General features: G+C 37.0%; 1 protein-coding gene across 9 annotated transcripts in view; it reads right to left on the minus strand.

The window, feature by feature from the left end:
- DGKB (diacylglycerol kinase beta) overlaps positions 1 to 19,306 on the minus strand; it is a 387,634-nt gene that overhangs the window by 297,260 nt on the left and 71,068 nt on the right. For 7 of the 9 annotated variants that reach the window (XM_027639264.1, XM_027639265.1, XM_027639266.1 and 4 more), the window contains exon 2: positions 8,528 to 8,790. In XM_027639264.1, coding sequence (XP_027495065.1) covers positions 8,528 to 8,597 — 70 coding nt within the window. In that variant the 5' untranslated portion in view covers positions 8,598 to 8,790. Of the gene's footprint in view, positions 1 to 8,527; positions 8,791 to 13,655; positions 13,674 to 13,950; positions 13,969 to 19,306 lie in introns of those variants that run through there. The other 2 variants (XM_027639268.1, XM_027639267.1) reach the window with 2 other exon arrangements.

Here is a 19,306-nt window from a genome sequence, read left to right on the forward strand (position 1 = left end):
TCCTCCTTACTCACAGTTGTGGACAGTCAATATGATACTGTTTACCCTTGACAGGTTAGCTAGAGAATTGACTCACTTCTGTTTGGGTAAAAAGGCAACTGCTAGTCACTGAAAGGCACATATCAAGGCAGAAACACTAACCATTTTACCTCATTAGAAAGCCTACCACAGAGCTCCAGATCATACTGTATTACTGTGAGTTTATCAGCTTTTTTCCTTCAGAAATGCTCAGCTCATCACCCTATCTTGCATTCTTGTAGTGGTTTGAACTAGATTTTCCCCCTGCAGTTGAAAGTGGTAACCCCCAGGGGATGGTAAGTTTTGAAGTTTTAGCCAATGAGTGCTTCTGCAAAATATAAACATATCACAACCAAACGGAAGAGAAGAGTTGTTTTTTGGGTTGACAGAAGCGGTAGCCATGTTCTGACACCACGAGGAAAGGGGCTCTGAGCCCTTGGGGCCTCTGGGGCCCCTCCCAGCCCCAGTTGGGGGCTACAGAGACTTGGAACAGTGTTAAGCTGGACTATGTGTCTGTAGCTATGAAGGCTGGGAGTTTTCTCTCCACCGTGGGCAGCGGCAGGAGTAGCGGTAGCCGACACTGACCAGAGAAATGGTGGCAGAGAGCCAGGACAGATAAGAACTGAACTGCAGAAGCAGCAAAACAGCGTGCAGCCAAGGAAGACTCAGAGTTACTCGAGCCAAGATAGAGAGCCAGCAGCAGAGAGACAGAGTTTTGGGGGTAAGAACTGAACCAGACTCCCCAAACTCCTTTGAGACCTCCAGGAAAGGAGGGACACAGACTCCTATTATGGAGAGGAGCCTTGGACATGCAGCACTAGAGAGAGAGAGGAGCTGAGAAGCTCAAAAGCGTCCTGAAGCTGGACCGGGACAGAGAAGAATGCAGAGGGGGTGACTTTGGTTCCCCCCTCGCACTGCTGCCAAGGTGGCAGCCTGAGGCAGGGCACAGAAACTCTGGAAGGGGTTTGAGTCCCCTGAAGATACAGACCACCACGAAGACCCCCAGTGTTTCGTGGTATGACCGTGGGGGAATGACCTTTGTCTGGGGTGATGTAGGCCACAGAAGACTCCTTTGCCTGCATCAAGGGGGCTGAGAGAGGCTTGGAGGCCTCCCTCGTGTGTGCTGGTAGAAATCCAGCCACAGCTGCTGCATGCATGTGAAGAGGACAGATTGCTGCTGTAGAAGATACTCCCGCTTAGAGACTGGAAGGGATCTGTCCTTCTTCCCTCCTGGACTTTTATTTGGAGGGGAGAAGAGATCTGATCCATTGTAAATACATATGTCATGGTAGAGATAGTTGTGATTGTGTGTATAATGTATTATAATATTTATTTGTACAGTCATTGTAATATATTCCCTTTCCGCCATTCTGAGTCTGGTGTGTTTTGTCTGGAAAACATTAGGTTGAGATGTGCAAGGGAGCTTAGACTAGGGAATTAGGATTTTGGAGAATCTCAAACCATGACAATTCTCTTCAAGACCTAACACAGAACCCTCATTAAAGAAAGGAAAGAAATCCACTAATACTTCTGCAGCTGATATTGGTGCCCAGCTCTCAATCTCCCCCAACTTCATCTATGATATGATCTTCAGAGGCCAAGTCTCAACTATGACTGGTTAAATGAATAACAAATTCACAGCTTTGTATCTTTTCTATCCTGGATTTCAGTCTAACACAAGTCAAAATTGGCTCAAATATCCTCACTAGTGCAAACTGTACGTAACATCCTTCCTTTGGACCAAGTAAATCTGACTAGAACCTAAATATATCACATATAATGTTTCTATCCCATTTTCTCTAAATTGGTACAACACAGGAATGTGCACAAGGAATTTAAAGTCACATATCTGAAGAAAAAATGTACAGTGTTGTATCAATACGCATAGTTCATAGTCCACCTCTCAGGATTCAGACTTCATGAATTATCAACTGATCTGTTTTTCTGGCCACTCCATCCCCATTTTGCATGAAAAGAGTGGCTCTCTCACTAGACCCAGTATCCTTCTCCATTAAGTTCACCCAAGTGCATGGGATATTGCACAGGTAGACTCCAGCTCTCAGCCAGTCTGACAGATTCTGACAAAACTTTTTGAGAACCTAATTTCCTCCACCTTTACTAACAGGAGCAGAAACACCACAATCCTAAAATCCAATACTTAGGATAAAATTATTCTCAGTAGTCACCAACAATTTTCTCTCTCCACTTTCCATACACTCAAAAATAGCTGGTTTTGGCAATCTGTATTTGATGAGGCCCATTCCCTCATTAAAATTATCACAATTCCATGTGGCACTAGAAGCCTGGGACACTCTGAGAGATTGTGTAATGGCCCATAGCTGCTGCTGACCCACTGCCACATTTATGAAGTTCCCCCCAGGTTATCATTTATATCCCTTGTAAAAGAAAATATTTTCCATCTGTGAGGACCACAGAATCAAACCACTCAAGAGTCTCTGGCAACCTCATTTTGAACCAAAACTTCTGCTGACCTTCCCATTTTTCTTCAGTGATCTTTTCACAACTTCCTCTTTCCTATTCCCCTGTAAAATTGTTACACTGTTTATTTCTTGCAGTAGCTATTGATACTACATCAAAAGACACTGCAGCTGCTGATGCTGTTTCTGTTCTCACAGTCACTTCAGTAGCACTCAGCATCTATTTCTATCTTCAGGCTGTGACAGTCTGCCCAAGTCCTCCTCCACTGGCCTGGGAAAAAATCATTGCCAAAAGTTTTGCAAAAAGGTTTTTTCAGGCTTTTTCCTCAGGGCACATTTTGTTGACAAACTCAAAAGGACAACACAAAACCAAGCTATTTCCCCAGAGTGCACATGCTGGCAGATCTCAGAGGTCTTTTTCCCCGCCTACTGAGGGAACGGCAGAGCTTCTTTTTTTTTTTTTTAATGCCTAGCTGACTCATTAAATAGTCTTGATTTAACTGTTTCCAATCTCTTCAATATTTCCTCACTTGCTTTTGGAGTAGGATCCTTTAAATTTCCCTTAACATATAATTTGGACTCCAACAGCCATAAAACTTCATTTAACAAAAAGGAGATACAAAATTCATTTAATAAAAGGGATTAAAAAAAAACCTGTCCAAACTAATCCAATTTACCATACAGATAATAATCACAATGAAACTATTTATATTATTTCTCTCTAATGCCCTTACAATTCAGGCTCCTGTAGGAAGTAGTACAGAACAACATATCACAGAATCACAGAACCATTTAGGTTGGAAAAGTTCTCCAACATCATTGAGTCCCCCCTTTGACTGATCATCACCTTGTCAACTAGACCATGGCACTAAGTGCCACATCTAATCGTTCCTTGAACACCTCCAGGGATGGTGATTCCACTACCTCCTTGGGCAGCCTGTTCCAATGTTTAACAACTCTTTCTATGAAGAAAATCTGTACCAACCTGAACCTCCCCTGGTACAGCTTGAGGCCATGTCCTCTCTTCCTGTCACTGCCTGCCTGGAAGAAGAGACCAACCTCCACCTGGCTACAACCTCCTTTCAAGAAGTTGTAGAGAGCACATACGTTACCCCTGAGCCTCCTCTTCTCCAGGCTAAACAACCCCGGAACCCTGAGCCGCTTCTCATAAGATTTACATATACTAGTATTATATAATTTAGAAGAAACTGTCTCTGCCTGAAGAGTCCTGTACATACCTTACCCTATGCCATGTCATTTCTATGCATAAAAATCCCTACATCTTTTCACCTTTCTTTCCCACAGCTAGCACTGATCATGAAATCTAAAGGAGAAAAAAAAAATATTAATTTTCTTCTCTTGAGTGCATATATTTTCCTAGAATCTTCAGCATTTGGTGTGGGCTACATTATTGTTGTTGTCATTATTATCACTATTCTATAATAAGTAGACCAGTTATGTCAGTTGTTCTACTTTTCACAAATTCTTCTGAGGCAATTTAAAACTAAGCAAAGATCTAATGCAAAATCTTTTTTACTATTTCCTCTTTGAAACAAGAGGAGAGAGGAGGTTTTTAATTTGACTGGCAAGAAGGGCACAGAGGCACTGTCTTTGGAAATAATTTTTCTTCCAAAACCACACATATGCATATTAACTGCAAAGAGCCAAGTATTAGGTAATATGCTCTTTGAACTGTAGAAATACTTTAATTTTAAGTAATATTTAAACTGTTCCAAAAATTCACTGAAGCCCCCAATTATTTAAGTATGGCAGGAAAAAGAAGAAAGGGCTTAAATTGGAAGTATAAAATTGCCTTGAATTGAGCTCAAAAATAATTCTGTAAGACAAAATACAGATATTGCTTGGATTAATTTACTGGAAGATATTCATTTACTGTGAAGTTCTGAGTGTTGCTTAGAGGGAAATACTGTGCGAGTAGGAACAGTGATGGAGAACTGATTCTCCTTTGCTGTTGAGTTATATTTACGGAAATTGAGAAAAGCTGGTATGTATTTCAAGCAACAAATTTTATATTCAGGGTTTGTGTTCACCAAACAATATAGTTGGATAAAGTAGTAAACCATACTATAAATATGTGAAGAAGAAAAAAGATGTGGTAGGAACTTCTCAAAGTGATACCAAGGACAGTACCTGCACACAGAGCTAGGGAGTGGGCCTTGTTTAACTGTACTTGCCAGAGTAGAGAGGTTATCATCAAGCTCAGAGAAGATTAATTAAAAGCAGAACTACTCTGAACTAGAGTCAAGTGTCTTTCAGTCAGAAAGTGGAAAGTACATGTCCCTCTCAGAGCACTAGAATCCACATGAGTTAGTTAATGGGCTTTATACAGTGAAAGATCCACACCCCTACTCTGGTGACTAAAAAAACTGAATTCAGACCTCTAAGTCCAAGACAGATACATAATGTCCACACTTAATCAGCTACAGTTGTGCCCATATAACTCAACTCTGGATGTACTTTTAGCTTATTATCTGTGCAGTCTGTATCTTAATGGTTGAAAATTTCTTTAAATGACTGAAGTCAATTGATGCTGAGAAGAAGTAGCTCATCTAGGTGCCTCATGAGTTCTGTTTCAGCGTAAAGACGAGTCACCCGTCTCTTCAAAGCTGGGTGGACCCATTCCTCTGTTCTCAGAAACTGTAACACTTGCAGGTGTGACTGATTTCAGCAAAACCTGGCAGCAAGTCGTCTTCATAAAATAGGTAGAAGTGAGACAGGATTGCTTCTAGATAGGGGATAGATCAAGGATATGCTTTCAAACTGAGATTTAACCTCAAACCCCTCAAACCTAAATCCCTCACTCCTACAAGTATGCCCTGTCTGCTATGCAGGAGAATAGTCTGCGTTATCACCTATACAGAATCCAAACTAAGGCTTTCAGATCTGCAAGGTGGTGTGTGCTTATGCCCAGGGCAGAGGCTGGGGCTGTCACATAAGCAAAATTCTATCTCGCTCTGTAGCCAGTTTAGGCTGAGGGGATTCAGCTTCCGAAGGGAACTGTGACTATCAGCCATTAAAAGTATAATCCAAGGCACTGACATCCAAGGTAGACAAATTTTGGTAGACTATACTCTTTGTTCCAGTACTCACATTAGGCCTGATTCAAATTAAAATACAGTTTATAAACACTGTATTTTTAAATTCAAGACAGTGCATCTGTTCAAAATTTCCATAGTTAAAATAATGCAATTTAGGTAAGATTCACAAAGTAAAGTCTCTACACCAGAGCAAATGACACTCCTGCATATCAGCAGGTGAGTGGAAGACAAACCACTTTACTATGAATTCACTACTTATTCCAAAGTCCTTTGGTGAAACTTACTCCTTAGCACGAGGCAAGGCTGGGGACTCATCACTACGACTTGTTGGTGGGCAACTGCCACAAAGTCAAATCTCCCTACAGTGTTATCTTCTGACACATGGATCAGCCCTCCATCCCGAAGGAGACCCACCGGTACTTCCAATCCCACACTGGAGATAAACGAGTAATGCCTTTTTTTAAGAAATTGTTTGAGGGTTTTTGTTGTTTGGGGATTTTTAATTATTTTTATTTTCTTAAGTAAATAAACTTTACCAAGTCACCACTCGAAATATGGTGCTTTTTCTGTTCACTATCTCGATATGTTCAACAAAGACAATGAAATATCAAAGAAATTCTAAATTCAAACTTCATGAAATTCCCCATAATCTAATTATTATTTAAGAATGAGTAAAGATATCTACTGTCACATTGTGTATCTCTGCATGTTACATTAAAATGTATCAAATTCAAATATATTAAACACAATTAAATATTTATTTTTTAAAATTGTATTTTAAAGTCTTAAATCATACATTTAAAGACATTGTTACTCAGTCATTTAGCTAAATTAAACTGGACAGCACAGAAATTCAAAATAAGGTCTACACCTAGGTTTTATTCCCTTGGCATTTTACATGAAAATTTATATATGATTAACAATTTTATTTCTAATTGCCTCAGCAATTGAACTGTTTATACACATCTTTGCATCACATTTTCAAACAACTAACACCCTTTTATTACAGAACAGCAGAGGTATTATGAAAGACAACATATCTTTATTTACACACACAAACCTGAACACAAATTCAGGCAATTTCCCCAAATACTTTATCCTGGTATCAACAGCTCTACTAAAGCAATGGCCCTGAACTATAATGTGTGCAAGAAGTCTTGGAAGAGCAAAGGGAAGCAGAATCGAAAGGAATATCTTAAATGTCTTTACTCCCCATATGGAAGAGAACAAATATTTTGGCAAATGCAGCACTGGAGGCTTAAACTATAAGAATGCATGGAAATAAAAAAACCCACATAACTATTCTATGTCTATTATGAATCTTCTAATTCTGGTATTGAAAAAAATATTGAAGAATAATATAAAAATATTTTCCCAGAAAATATTAAATATTTTCAGAACTAATTAAAAAAAAAACAAACCTGCTCCATTATTTTTGGTGATGTAATTTAAAACAAACAAGCTTATTCATATCAAAAATGTGAAACGCAAAGTGTTCTTTGCAATGGTCTCTGAGAGCAGTGGGTCATCAGCACAAAATTCGGATGTATTCTTTCTAAAATCCATGTAATTGGACTTTGTTTCCCTTTATTTATTGTTTCTGTGTCACGTACAAATAAAAGAACTACTAAAAAGCATGGATATTTTCATTTTTCAGACTCATACCAGATTCTTAAGACCTTCTTTCGAACACAAAGTCCTAAGTGATTAAATACAATGTTTTATATTTCACTATGAAATGAGAAACAAAATAGCTCTTTGCCCGGTAATATCATTAAGGATTTAAAGCAGTATATGATACAAATTTCCTTCAAATCTATAGTTTATCCTTTGAGATGAGAATGTGACATGGGGAGGAAACTCTTTAAGAAATAGAATACTTCAAACTGTACAGCAACTGCTGTAGAAAACTGTGAGACTCAAATATCCTTGTTCGAGAAAGCACAATATAAATATTTCTATCCGATTTCTTTTTTTGTTGTTGTTAAATGACATTGCATTATATAAATTATAATTCATGGTTTAACTTGATAACAAGAAAATATTATGAATCTCAATCACATTCCAGTGGAATGTACTATTCAATAATAATCCCATTATGAATTCTAATAATCATTTGATGATTATTCTGTTAGATGTCTACCCTGGAATACTATTAAGTATATGCTGTGATGTCATAGGCACAAAAATCCCAAACACAATCACCTGCATTCATTTTATGTTATAAGCATATGTTTCCCTTAGTAATAAATCAATAACATTCATGAATCATATGAGATGTCCTCTGTTTTTAAAAATAGAAATTTAGATTACTTGTCATACAGGAGAACTGCCTAAATGCTCTTCAACTTTTTCCGTTCATTTCTTATCAGGTTTCCAAACCATCTTCTAATTTTGTCATTCATGTTCAGTATCTGCTCTCCAAGCACATAATTCTGAGCTATTTAAGTTGCTCAAGAAACTGAAAGGAAGTTTTGCCTGAGCAATAACTAAAGAACTGGATCTTCAGCTTAGAGAGATTTTTGTTTTTTGCTCTTTCACCGGACAACTCCTTCACATTGTTTATAGCATTTATTATCTTCATATTGGACACCTAGATGTGTTTCTCCTGGAATCTTCATGCTTCCTCTATGACTGAGCAAGCCTTATTTTCAACTACAAACCCCACTATAGTGGCCTACAAATTGTTATGGCAAATTGAGGCAAATTAAGGCAAATTAAGGCAAAGCCTTAAAAATATGTTCCCCAAATACAGTCACATAACTCATAGTCAGTCTACATGGTATCATACTGAAAAAAAATCGTGCAGAAAAAATGTTACAGATTCCAACAGATTTTGTTCTTTCCTTCTAAAGAACATACCTTTTAGATTAAAAAAATAAACATAAACTATAATTTAAGCTCTTACTTGACAGTGAATAGTATCAATAATATAACAATTTTATATTCTGCATTCAAAATATTCCTAATTTTTAATTAGCCATGAATTAAAATATTTTAAAAATTACTTACATTCTGCATATTTTTGAAGTTGAGAGAATTCTCCAGGGCTAAGGTTAACCCACTTCTCCTGGCTCGTCATATCAGCAGTAAAGGTCCTCGATATATATATCAGTAGAATATTCCCTTTGACCCAGGTGACATGAACTCCATAAAGACTTTTAGTTTCAGTTCACAGTGTTTGGGGTGTGCAGAGATGGCATCAGTCTATGTGGATGCAGATTTTGGTCCTATGGACTGTTCCAAATGCGTTGGTCCAGTGGTACGTTACAACACTGTTAAAAGATCAAATATTAGAACAATAAATACCAGTTTTCCTATGGGAATAATTGTCACTGATAAATACTGTCTGATACACAGTTTTGCTCAAAATCCTTCCATATGGTATTTGTCCATAAACAGTTTTACATGTACTTCCAAATTTTATTTATTTTTTAATTGCAAATGCTAATGTGCAGCATTGATAAGCAAAAATTATCACTTGTTTCTGATGAAATGCATCTGGACACATTGTGTGGGGACGTTTCTGATTTAGTAACAACCACTGCAATAGTAGATACTATCTATCAGTAAACTTACAGTTCTTTTTTATTTTAAAATTGGATTGCTCTAACTGGGTTTGTACCCCATTATGTTGTGTTACAGCACTGTGTGGCCTTGTCAGAAATGCTCTGAAGTTTCTCTCTATGATGAAAAAGATTCTGCAGTTCAGTGAGAAGTTCACACGAGAGCTATACAATTAACTATTCTACTAAAATAGTAGGGGTTTGATTTTTAGAACATCGCAACATTGCTGGTCACTAGTGAAAAATCTAGTATAACTGCTTGTACCATCACAAATCACTCAGGAAAAAAAAAAAGATCAAACTGTGGGTGTCTTCTCATCCCCCTTTCATGCAGTTTCTACCTTTGTAGGACAGACCTTACAAAAACAATGCATTAGCAACACCACTCCTGGAACAATAGGTAGGCTACTTTTCATCTAATTTTAGCCATTTGAAAGTCAGATACATCATTTGAGATTGTCATCTCAGGCACTCCCTTTAATCATCAGAAAGAGACAGGTGGTCCAGACAGCAATTAATCCCTCCAGTTTCAACATAATCTTGAAATGTGATGAATTGCCTTCCTGTGGTATTTATCTTTTATTGATTACAGAGGTTGCCTAGAAGACAAGTTTAGACTAGAAAGCTAATTTTAGACTGTAAGTGGAACCTCTTCATATGCCTAGTAATGTATCAATTATAAGGGTCAAATTACAAAAAGAGTAAAGAAAAAATTCAGATCAGAAGAGACTAACACAGTAATGGAAAGAGTGCTAAGGAGGAAGATGTTGGTAGCTAAAGAAGAATAGAAAAAGCACAAAGATGTCATAAAGAGGCAGAAAGAAAAAAAGCTAGGAACAGAAATATATAACACTCCCTCCCCCCAGAATAACCTAACCAGACAAGACCTTTTGTGGTTTATTTTTTCTGTCTGACATATATAAGTATCATTCCTGGACAAAGAAATTCACACAGGAAGATGCCTTAGTCCCAGAGCATGCTTTCATTGCTCTCAGGCCTTTCCTGATGAATGATTTGAATGCATGGACTACACTATGAGCAATTAAGGCTAACTATATACAATAACAATTGCTTTGTTTTTTAAAAATTTGTACCACAAGAGATTCCTATGCTCTTCATCTCCTCAAAGTAGAATAAATGATATGTTGGAACACATGGAAACACTGATTGAAAAAATAACAAAAACTAACAGGAGCGTGGAGATTGGGATGAAAAAAAGCAACATTAATAGGGATAACGTTGTCCAAGTGCAAGGCACATCAGCCCTCAAACATCAGTGAATCAACATCAGTACCAGAAAAAGGTCAGCAACTACAACAGCCAAAAGTGATATTCAGTAAGAAAAGCTATCATTCTTTATTGTGAACCTCAATCCTCATATTCATAAGAAGAAAAAATAACTATGGTCAATGGGGTCATTTTAATCAAATTAGAGATGTTTCATTTCTGGCAATTGATTAGATTGTATTGAAGACAGTTTTATTTCTTCAAATAGGTATATTTTTCTTATATTTTTGACAACTGATTAGATTTTACTGAATTCTTTTTTATTTTTGCATGATTTATTTAATATAACCAAAATTTTCTACCACAATTTCATCCAGTTTTACTATTTGTTTTCTTAACTACATTACCTTCATTATCTGCAACAGCTAGGCTCTACTGCCTAAAACTACCATTGCAAGAAAAGGTATGTGAACTGAATGAGATGACAGCAAAAAAATGTACTATGGGCATGGCAGCTCACAAGAAAGAAGCTGTAGTTTGTGTGTAAGACAGCAGTTATCATGGAATAGATGACAGAATTTAAGGCTACATTTTTATATTGGAAAACTCTAAATGCAATTTCTGTCCTTTGAAAGGGAAGGTTGTGGGGGACGTAGTGGAGCTAATTTGCCAGGTGTATTTGAGAACAGGAATGGGGAGGTAGGCAGTTCTCTGGGGATGGCTAGCTGGTCTTTGGCCTCCAGCCAGGTCCTGTACACCACCTCAGTGTGTGTGATGCAGGAATATACAGAAACATAATGGGGAAGATCTTGGCAAAAGGAACTCTATAGGGGCTTCCTTTTTTCAGTTTCCTGTTAAGTTCTGCTGAAGTAGAGTCCTACATAAGGAAAAATCCCTGCATCCTTTAGTTTTTCACAATTAAACTTTTTACAGAGACATCTTCCCATTTTATATAGATAATATTGTAGTTATAAGAAATCAAGAACAGTATATAGGTGTTGAGGACAAAAGCCATCAATGTCTATTTGTGTTACATGATGTTTACCATTTGTTAAGGTAAACAATGGAAGACCACCTATATACTATATAAATACCCTAAGTTCTGTACAAAAAAATACTAATTTATATAACTTTTTCCAGTAGTGTTTAACATAAATGCATTCCTTTACACTTTATTTTATTGCTCTTTAAGTACTCCAGGAAGGTCATGCAGTGAGAAACCTATACATAAGTACATGAAGAGGAAAGCAGTAACAGGGATGATACTATCACATAGAAAAAACAGAATGTTTAACTACAACAATAATCAAATGTGCTTGCTGGCAGGCAAAATAAAGATCAGCAGCTCTAAACAGACACACACAGTGATCTGACATGTTCATGTAGAGATAAATTACTCTGAAGAACACAATACAGCACACAGCTAAAATACATAGGATGTCAGGTAGGGAGCTTTTCAGCAATCCTCTAAGAGTTTGACCTATTCTGGAAAACTCAGATCTATGCACACATTTTGCTAGTAAACCCTTAGGCAAGACTCACAGCCCTCTCAACCAGACACAAAGCAGACCTTATAAATAAGAGAAATTAGAAACAGTGCATTAATAAACTATTCATTTTATCACAAAAAGAAAAAAATTCTTCCTCCTCTGTCTACTGACTATAATAAGTCTTACAATTCTAGTCTCCTTTTTATAACGTTTTCCTTTCAGGATTTGAGAGTTTATTAAGTGTTCTGTCAGGATTCCTACCAGGCCATATACCCAAACCAGGAAGCAAAGCTTTGTTAAAAAACTATACAAATCAAATTATTTAGCACTCAGCCAACAATGCTAGCAAACAGATTTCCTGGAACTCCCCATGCCACTGAAATCCTCAGCTGCAGAAGCCAGGTTGAGGAGAGAAGAGAAAGAATTATGCAGTGGAGAAAAAAATAGAGGTACATCCCCTAAATGCCAACCTAACCATTCAAATAATCTCATTCCACCTCAGTACAGTCCTCACTGCAAGAAAAGAGGAGTTTTTGGAGACTATGGAGAAAAAAAAAAATTACATCAGTCCCACGAAACCGATCAACACCAGCAGTTTCAGCTTCAAACTTTGGCCCATGGAAACATATCCAGCTTCTCAGTCAACCCAACCCCCTCTGTTTCCTCCTGAAAGGCAGGAGAACTTCTGAGGTCCATCCTCACTGCTGCAGTTATAGCAAGTTTCCTTCCAGGGAAACTACAGTTTTCCACAACAGGCCTGATAAGTGATTTTTGCCAAAACAATAGGAATAAATAACACAGAATATTTTATACCTTAATTAGTATGGAGGCTGAAGCAATTATGCCTTTCAAGAACTTTGTTAGCTAGATCCTGTGATTTCAGCATGGGTGACATCACACATTTTCCAAAGGAGAATTTTTACATGTCAGATAACACATGCTTCCACATGTGCCTGAAACACTATTCTCTGTTGTCCTCACAAAAACATGCTAGTAATCTCTAATTTCTTGGAAATGCAGGCATTATGTACAGATATACAAGACATATGTAGGTGTTCCTGCAATTCATTTTATACTTTGTAGAGAACAATGTCTGTAATGACAAAAATACTCAAAATTTGCATAGTTGAAAGTTTAATAATGAAGAGTTTGATGGGTAAGAAATCTAAAGTATCTGCTAATCACCATTCCGGGTTTTTTACTCTCAAATACAGAAGTAGTGTAATTAATTATAATTGCTGCTAGATTAATGGCATGGATTAAAAAAATGAGGGCCCATAACAAAACAACACTGCTTTTTCCTATGTGATTTGTGTATTTTACATAACAATATCCCTTGTTTCGCACCATATTTAGCATATAGTACAATTTTTTTTCAATTTAGCAAAAGATGTTTACTGATGTAAATTAACATAATTCTGAAATATAAACTATAAACAGTGATACGCTGAGATCAGTGACAATTTGCTTATCAAGCTGAAAGTCTCTCCCTTTAAAGGAGTGACCAGTACAACTCAAAAGCACACTTATTTTCCTGACTACTCCCAGGTGTACTAGTCTGGGACATGTAAAAATAGCTATTTAAATTTTAATACAAAGATATGGACTGTATTCCTCAGAGAAGCAATTATTCAAATTCACTTCCTTGAATTATTTATATGGAATATATCAGTAAACACTGGGAACACATGCAACACAAACCCCATCGTGGCATGATAAACAAAATACTTGAATCTGAGAAAATATTTCACTAATGCTGCAGCTTATGACAGTGAAAAATATTAGCAACAAAAGCTGAGCTTCGATAAAAACTGCTCAGAATGCAAGACAGCAACATCACCGAATATAGTTACTTACATTTAAAATACAAGCATACATTTTTGATTGTAATTTTTGCTTTACTCTGTTATGGTTTAGCCCCAGCTGGCAAGCAAGTAGCACGCAGCCAGTCACTCACTTATCCCGTGCCCCAGTGGGATGGGCTGGAGAATTCAGGAAAGAAAAAAAAAAAAAAAAGGTAAACTTCATGGATTAAGATACGACCAGTTTAATAATTGAAACAAAGTTGTTAAGAACAATAATGATAATGAAAAGGGAGATACCAAAAGGAGAGAGGGGAGAAAAACAAGTGATGCACAATACAATTGCTCACCTTAGCAGCAATCAGCCTCCCCTGGACATCTCATCCCTGAGCAGTGATCAGCCAATTTCTCCCAGTTTATGAGAGCATGACATTCCATGGTATGGAATATCCCTTTGGCCAGTTGCCCTGGCTATGCTCTTTCCCTGCTTCTTGTGCAGCTCCTCACTAGCAGAGCATGGGAAACTGAAGAGTCCTTGACTTAGGGTAAGCACTACTTAGCAACAACTAAACAGTGTATTATCAGCATAATTCTCATACTAAATCCAAAACACAGCACTGTACCAGCTGCTGAGAAGAAAACTAACTCTATCCTAGCCAAAACCAAGACACTCTTCCTGTACCTTAACTTCATCACATGATTTCTTTAAAAGTAGTTTCTGATAGATCATCAGTTTTCCAACTTTTAGGCTTGCTATTTCCAAGGTGCTACACTAATTACTTACCAAGTCAGAAGAACTACACTCAAATTTCTCAGTGATTTCTTCACTGAAAGAAATATTGAAATAAACAAAACTGAACATGAATCTGGGACAAGGAAACACCACAAAATATATGTACTGATACATCATGAGTTCATAAAGGCTTTTTTCTTGCTTTAACCAGTATGGTATGTATGGCCAGTCTTCGCGAACAAAGATTTGGGAAAGGTCTTTACCCTTTTAGCCTGCGCAGTGGATTTTTTAGGTGAGACACAGTGTGCGCTGAGCTGAGCCCACCCTTTAATCCTAAGGTTCATCTGCCGGGGTCGAGCAAGCTTGGACAGTGGTAGTGAGGTCCTTAGGACGTAGGTTTGTTTAGAGTGACCTTCTCTTAGATGGATGGCCTTACAGGGCTGACGAGCTCCATCTGCCCGGGGGAGTTTCCCTGACCGGGAATCGAACCCAGGTCGCAGTGGTGAGAGTGCTGCATCCTGACCACTAGATCACCAGGGGTCCCCTGTTAAATAGTATAACTGAATAAAGTAAAAATAAACTGACACCTTTTCTGACCGGAATTTAATTTATGCTTATGAGAGAAACAGTACCTAATTCAAAAAGCTCCACCAATTGAGAAGTTTTTAATGTTGGGAACAGCTCCATGACTCTCAATAACTGTTCAGGAAAACAGATTTAAAAAGTAAACACTCAAAAAAAGAAATTTGAGAGTTACTCATCCTTTTTATTTTACAGCGATGACTAAACAAGCAAATTTGTCCACAAGGTCATTAAAATTTGGTACCCTTTTTTATGACTAAATGATCACATTGTACTGAAACTGGGGGAGAGAAAAAAAAAGAGAGAAAAAAAAATGTAACACCACCGAAAAATGCAAATTAAACTGTTCAGGCAGAAAGATTTCTAGACAGCTGTATTTTGAAATTAGTGAATTGAAAAAAATATACTATTTGAATATTAAAAGCCTTAAAAGAAGGTTGGATCACTAAGGCTTATGACTGATATTCTTTAATATACAGAACAAAGCAATCTGGGACAGAAAGCACTGGATTTGATAAGTATATAGCTATGTAATCTGCAGTAAGTTCTCTGCAACAGAGCACATTAGGCTGTCCACTGGATAAATCACTCTGATGAGAGGATTAATCAATCACTCGAACAATTCTTTTCATGTCATCCATTCCTATTTCTACATATCCACCAAAACTCCTACAAAATCTAGAGCATTACAACAAACATCTTAGGGACAAACTCTTACTTCCAAATTATGTCTCTACCACCTTCCCCAGGAACGCCAGCTCCAGGAGTGCATCCCTCAATGTGACCTCTACACAGATCTCCCCACAACCAGTACCACAAGTATCTGAGCCCCATATCAGTGGAGGTTAAACTCTTTAACTATTTTCTGTCACATGTTCTTCCTCTTTTCTTTCTTTTCCCTCTCATGGGACAACCTGTAAATTCTGTCAAACAATTAACTTTTGTTGGCAATAAGATACAGGGATTTCTTTGTTTAATTGTTGGGTTTAATTAATCTCTCCATATTTAGGTGCTCTAGGAGTGATTACAGTAGAGGAAAGCAAAGCTGAAAAGTGTAATTTACAACAGGGGAAGAATTCTGATGATCCTTAATTTCCTGGGGGAGAAATTCCTACTTCATGCTCAGAAATAAGCCTTTGAAGAGATGTGCTTTAGTCTTGTGACAAAAATGTTCCACAGTGCTCGAGGAAAAGATTTGTTCACTGCTGTCCTAATTCAAATGCTTTATGCACTTTTAAAATAACCTGGGAACAAGGTGCTGGAATTCCTTTTAAATAACTTGTGAAAATATGAACCTGATTTAATCAACAGGAAAACTACAGATAATAGAGATCAGGTTAGCAGGCAGGTTAAAGGATTTCATAGCAGAAGTTCATTCTAGATTGTTTTATACTAGATGGATTTTTCTTTTTCCTTTTTTTTCTTTTTTCCCCCTAGGGAGACAGCTGCATGGAATTGATTAAATTATAGCAGACCTGGGATATGAATAGCTAGCGCTATGTCACTGTCCACTGGGATAGCATGGAGCCTTCTAGACAACTACAAATGGTTTCATATTTATTCATTAGCATTACTATAAAAGAGTTCAGTGATAGTGAGATACCAAACAGGATTTACTTTTCAACCATAAACATTGCTGCTTAAAATATCAGTCATTTTCTGTGCAATTCATTTTTACCATAGCTTTAAAAAGCAAAATAAAAACAATGTTTGATACACTTTCTTTTGTTTTCTTTCAAAATAAATAAACAAATACATCTAGCAAGGAAAGAGAAAAAACCCTTAGTCTGTTCTGAATATATTGTTAAGCCTTACATCAAAAACATTATATTAGAATTATAAAAATTGTATTAGACTATGGTAACTAATGAAAAGCTAGAAACCAAAGAATGTGATAAAGTGAGGAAAGTAGAATAAATACACAAACACAAAAAGAAACTCAACAATTCATTGTTGTTTCTCTCTTTAAATTGTTGAAGAATTCCTCTTCAATGACAAAAAAAAGTATAATAAAATGGATGGCAGCTGGGTAACACAACATTTGTTCTTCTATAAGTGGAATAATTACATGATTCAATCTTCTGGACTCCACTCCCACACAGAACAGAGGTAGCAGATAAGAGCGCTACCACTCCTGGTAATACTAATTAGAGATGTACTGCCCCCATGAATTTATATTCTTAACTTGAAAAGCAACAGTACTAATTACAACCAATTGCAAAGCTGTATCTATTACAGTATTTCACACCTAAAGAAGCCTTTCTGCTTTCAGCCTGCAATCAGTTCTGTCAATTTTGTTAGTCTCTCAGCTGATGCACTGGGATGCACACACTGCATTTGATGCATTGCAAGTCAGAAGCTCAAGTCCTTCTCAATTGTTTTATTTGCTTCAAACTTTATAATCCTACAGCTTAACATTCAGAACATGCCTGTATAACTATTTTGAGCCAACTGAAGGTCTATGCACTGAAACAAAGGTGTCTCAAACAGAAATGTTTAAAAGTTGTTTTACACTGATAACTAAAGGAGTTAAAAAATTGGCCTGCAGAACTTTCACATTATCCTGAAAATTCATTCATCTTATAGCTGAAAATGGCAAAATTGCCTACAAACTTATGCCCAGCTTTCTATTACTAAGGAGAAATTATGAAGAAAAACCTTGTTAGTTATGAAGAGGCACAAGCTTAAGTCACACTTCAACTTTCAATGGTTTTCAATATTTTTACCCTATAATTGCTTTATACAGCTCAGACTGTACTTAGCAACTACTGTACTAGTTCTTCTCCCATCTACTTGTACAAAGTCATCACTAAAGGTCTAGATGTTTTATGAGAAGACTGTGTATGAACTATTTATATCACAGAGTTTGAATTCCATTGAAATCTTTTAAGACAGAATACCAAGACAATGGGGGGGTGGAGGGGAACCAGACCCCACAAGTAGATTTTTTTAGGGCTAAGAATTATTCTCTATTTTACTATTTTGAATTGATACATGAAAATTTTCAAATGAAGAGATTTTCCAAAGTCCTTTGTGTGGTCTACTCTTATCAACATGGGATAAGAGTATGGGATGTACATGTATAACATTATTCCCTGAAACCACCCGTGTAAAACTTGCTTTCATCAATTAGAGACCATGTGAATTTTAAAAACAGTTATGTTAATAGAAATCATAGAATTACAGAATGGCTGGGGTTGTAAGGGACCTTACAGGTAATCTAATTCCAAAGCCCCTGCCATGGGCAGGGACACCTTTCACTCGACTAGGTTGTTCAGAGTCTTATCCATCCTGCCCTTGAACACTCCCAAGGATGGGGTATGCACAACTTTTCTGGGCAACCTGTTCCAGCACCTCATCACCCTCACATTTCAGAATCTCTGTTTAACTGTACTAAATGATTTTTTATGAGTCATTCCTTTCACTTGCCCTGTATTAAAACATGCACAACTGAATTCTTCTAAATATGAAATAAGTCTAAAAAAGTTTGGTCTGCCTGTATCCTCTTTGTATCAGAAGAATATGACAGCTATGTAATCTGTAAGTCACTCAGTTTATTAAGGTCATCCGTTAAAAAAAGAGAGAAAATTTATACTATTTGTTATTTAATAACATTCCATAAGTTCTTTTTCCAAAGGTTGTACTTGAGATGATAAAGTCATACTTACTAATGAAACAGAAATTTTATCTTCTGGGAACATTCATCAGCGATCACCTAAAGCCTTATAAACTCTCTATCCTCAAAAATATAAAATTCATTTAAAATTAACTTGTTTATATGTTCCAATTGATATTGCTGTACTCCTGCAACTTTCATAATTAAGTATTTTTGCTAATGTTTGCAGTAAACCAAAAGACAGCTACCCCTCTCTTTTCTCATTTGAGGCATGCCAAGTAACATATGATGTTTTACCCAAGAAAAAATGACTTAACCACAAGAAGAAAAAGCAAACAAACAAAAATCACAACAGAGAAAGGTCATGCATATCAGGTGATGTGCATCCATACAAATCTGCGATTCCAAATTTGAGATATTATTGTTTACACTCAGCTGCTTAGACTTCACAGGCAGATATCCCAGAGCTGAGCTGAACTGAACTGGGCAACTGGGACTATGCAGCCTGGGCACTATGCTGCTTTTCTGACCCAAATAGGGTGTCTGCACTCTGACGTTCGACAGTGCCTAAAAACACTTCATTTTCCTGCTCATCCTTTACAGGTTGCCTTGACCAATGAAACAGATGAAAAATGTCAAGTAACTACTAATTATGTTGTTATTATGTGCTTGTATTATAAAGCAGAAACTGAGATAAGACTGACATACTGGAAGGAAGGAATACCATCCAGAGAGACCTTGAGAGGTTTAAGAGATGTGTCTGTGCAAATGCATC

The sequence above is a fragment of the Corapipo altera genome, unplaced genomic scaffold (genome assembly GCF_003945725.1).
Source record: "Corapipo altera isolate COAL_440 unplaced genomic scaffold, ASM394572v1 44, whole genome shotgun sequence".
Taxonomy (NCBI): domain Eukaryota; kingdom Metazoa; phylum Chordata; class Aves; order Passeriformes; family Pipridae; genus Corapipo; species Corapipo altera.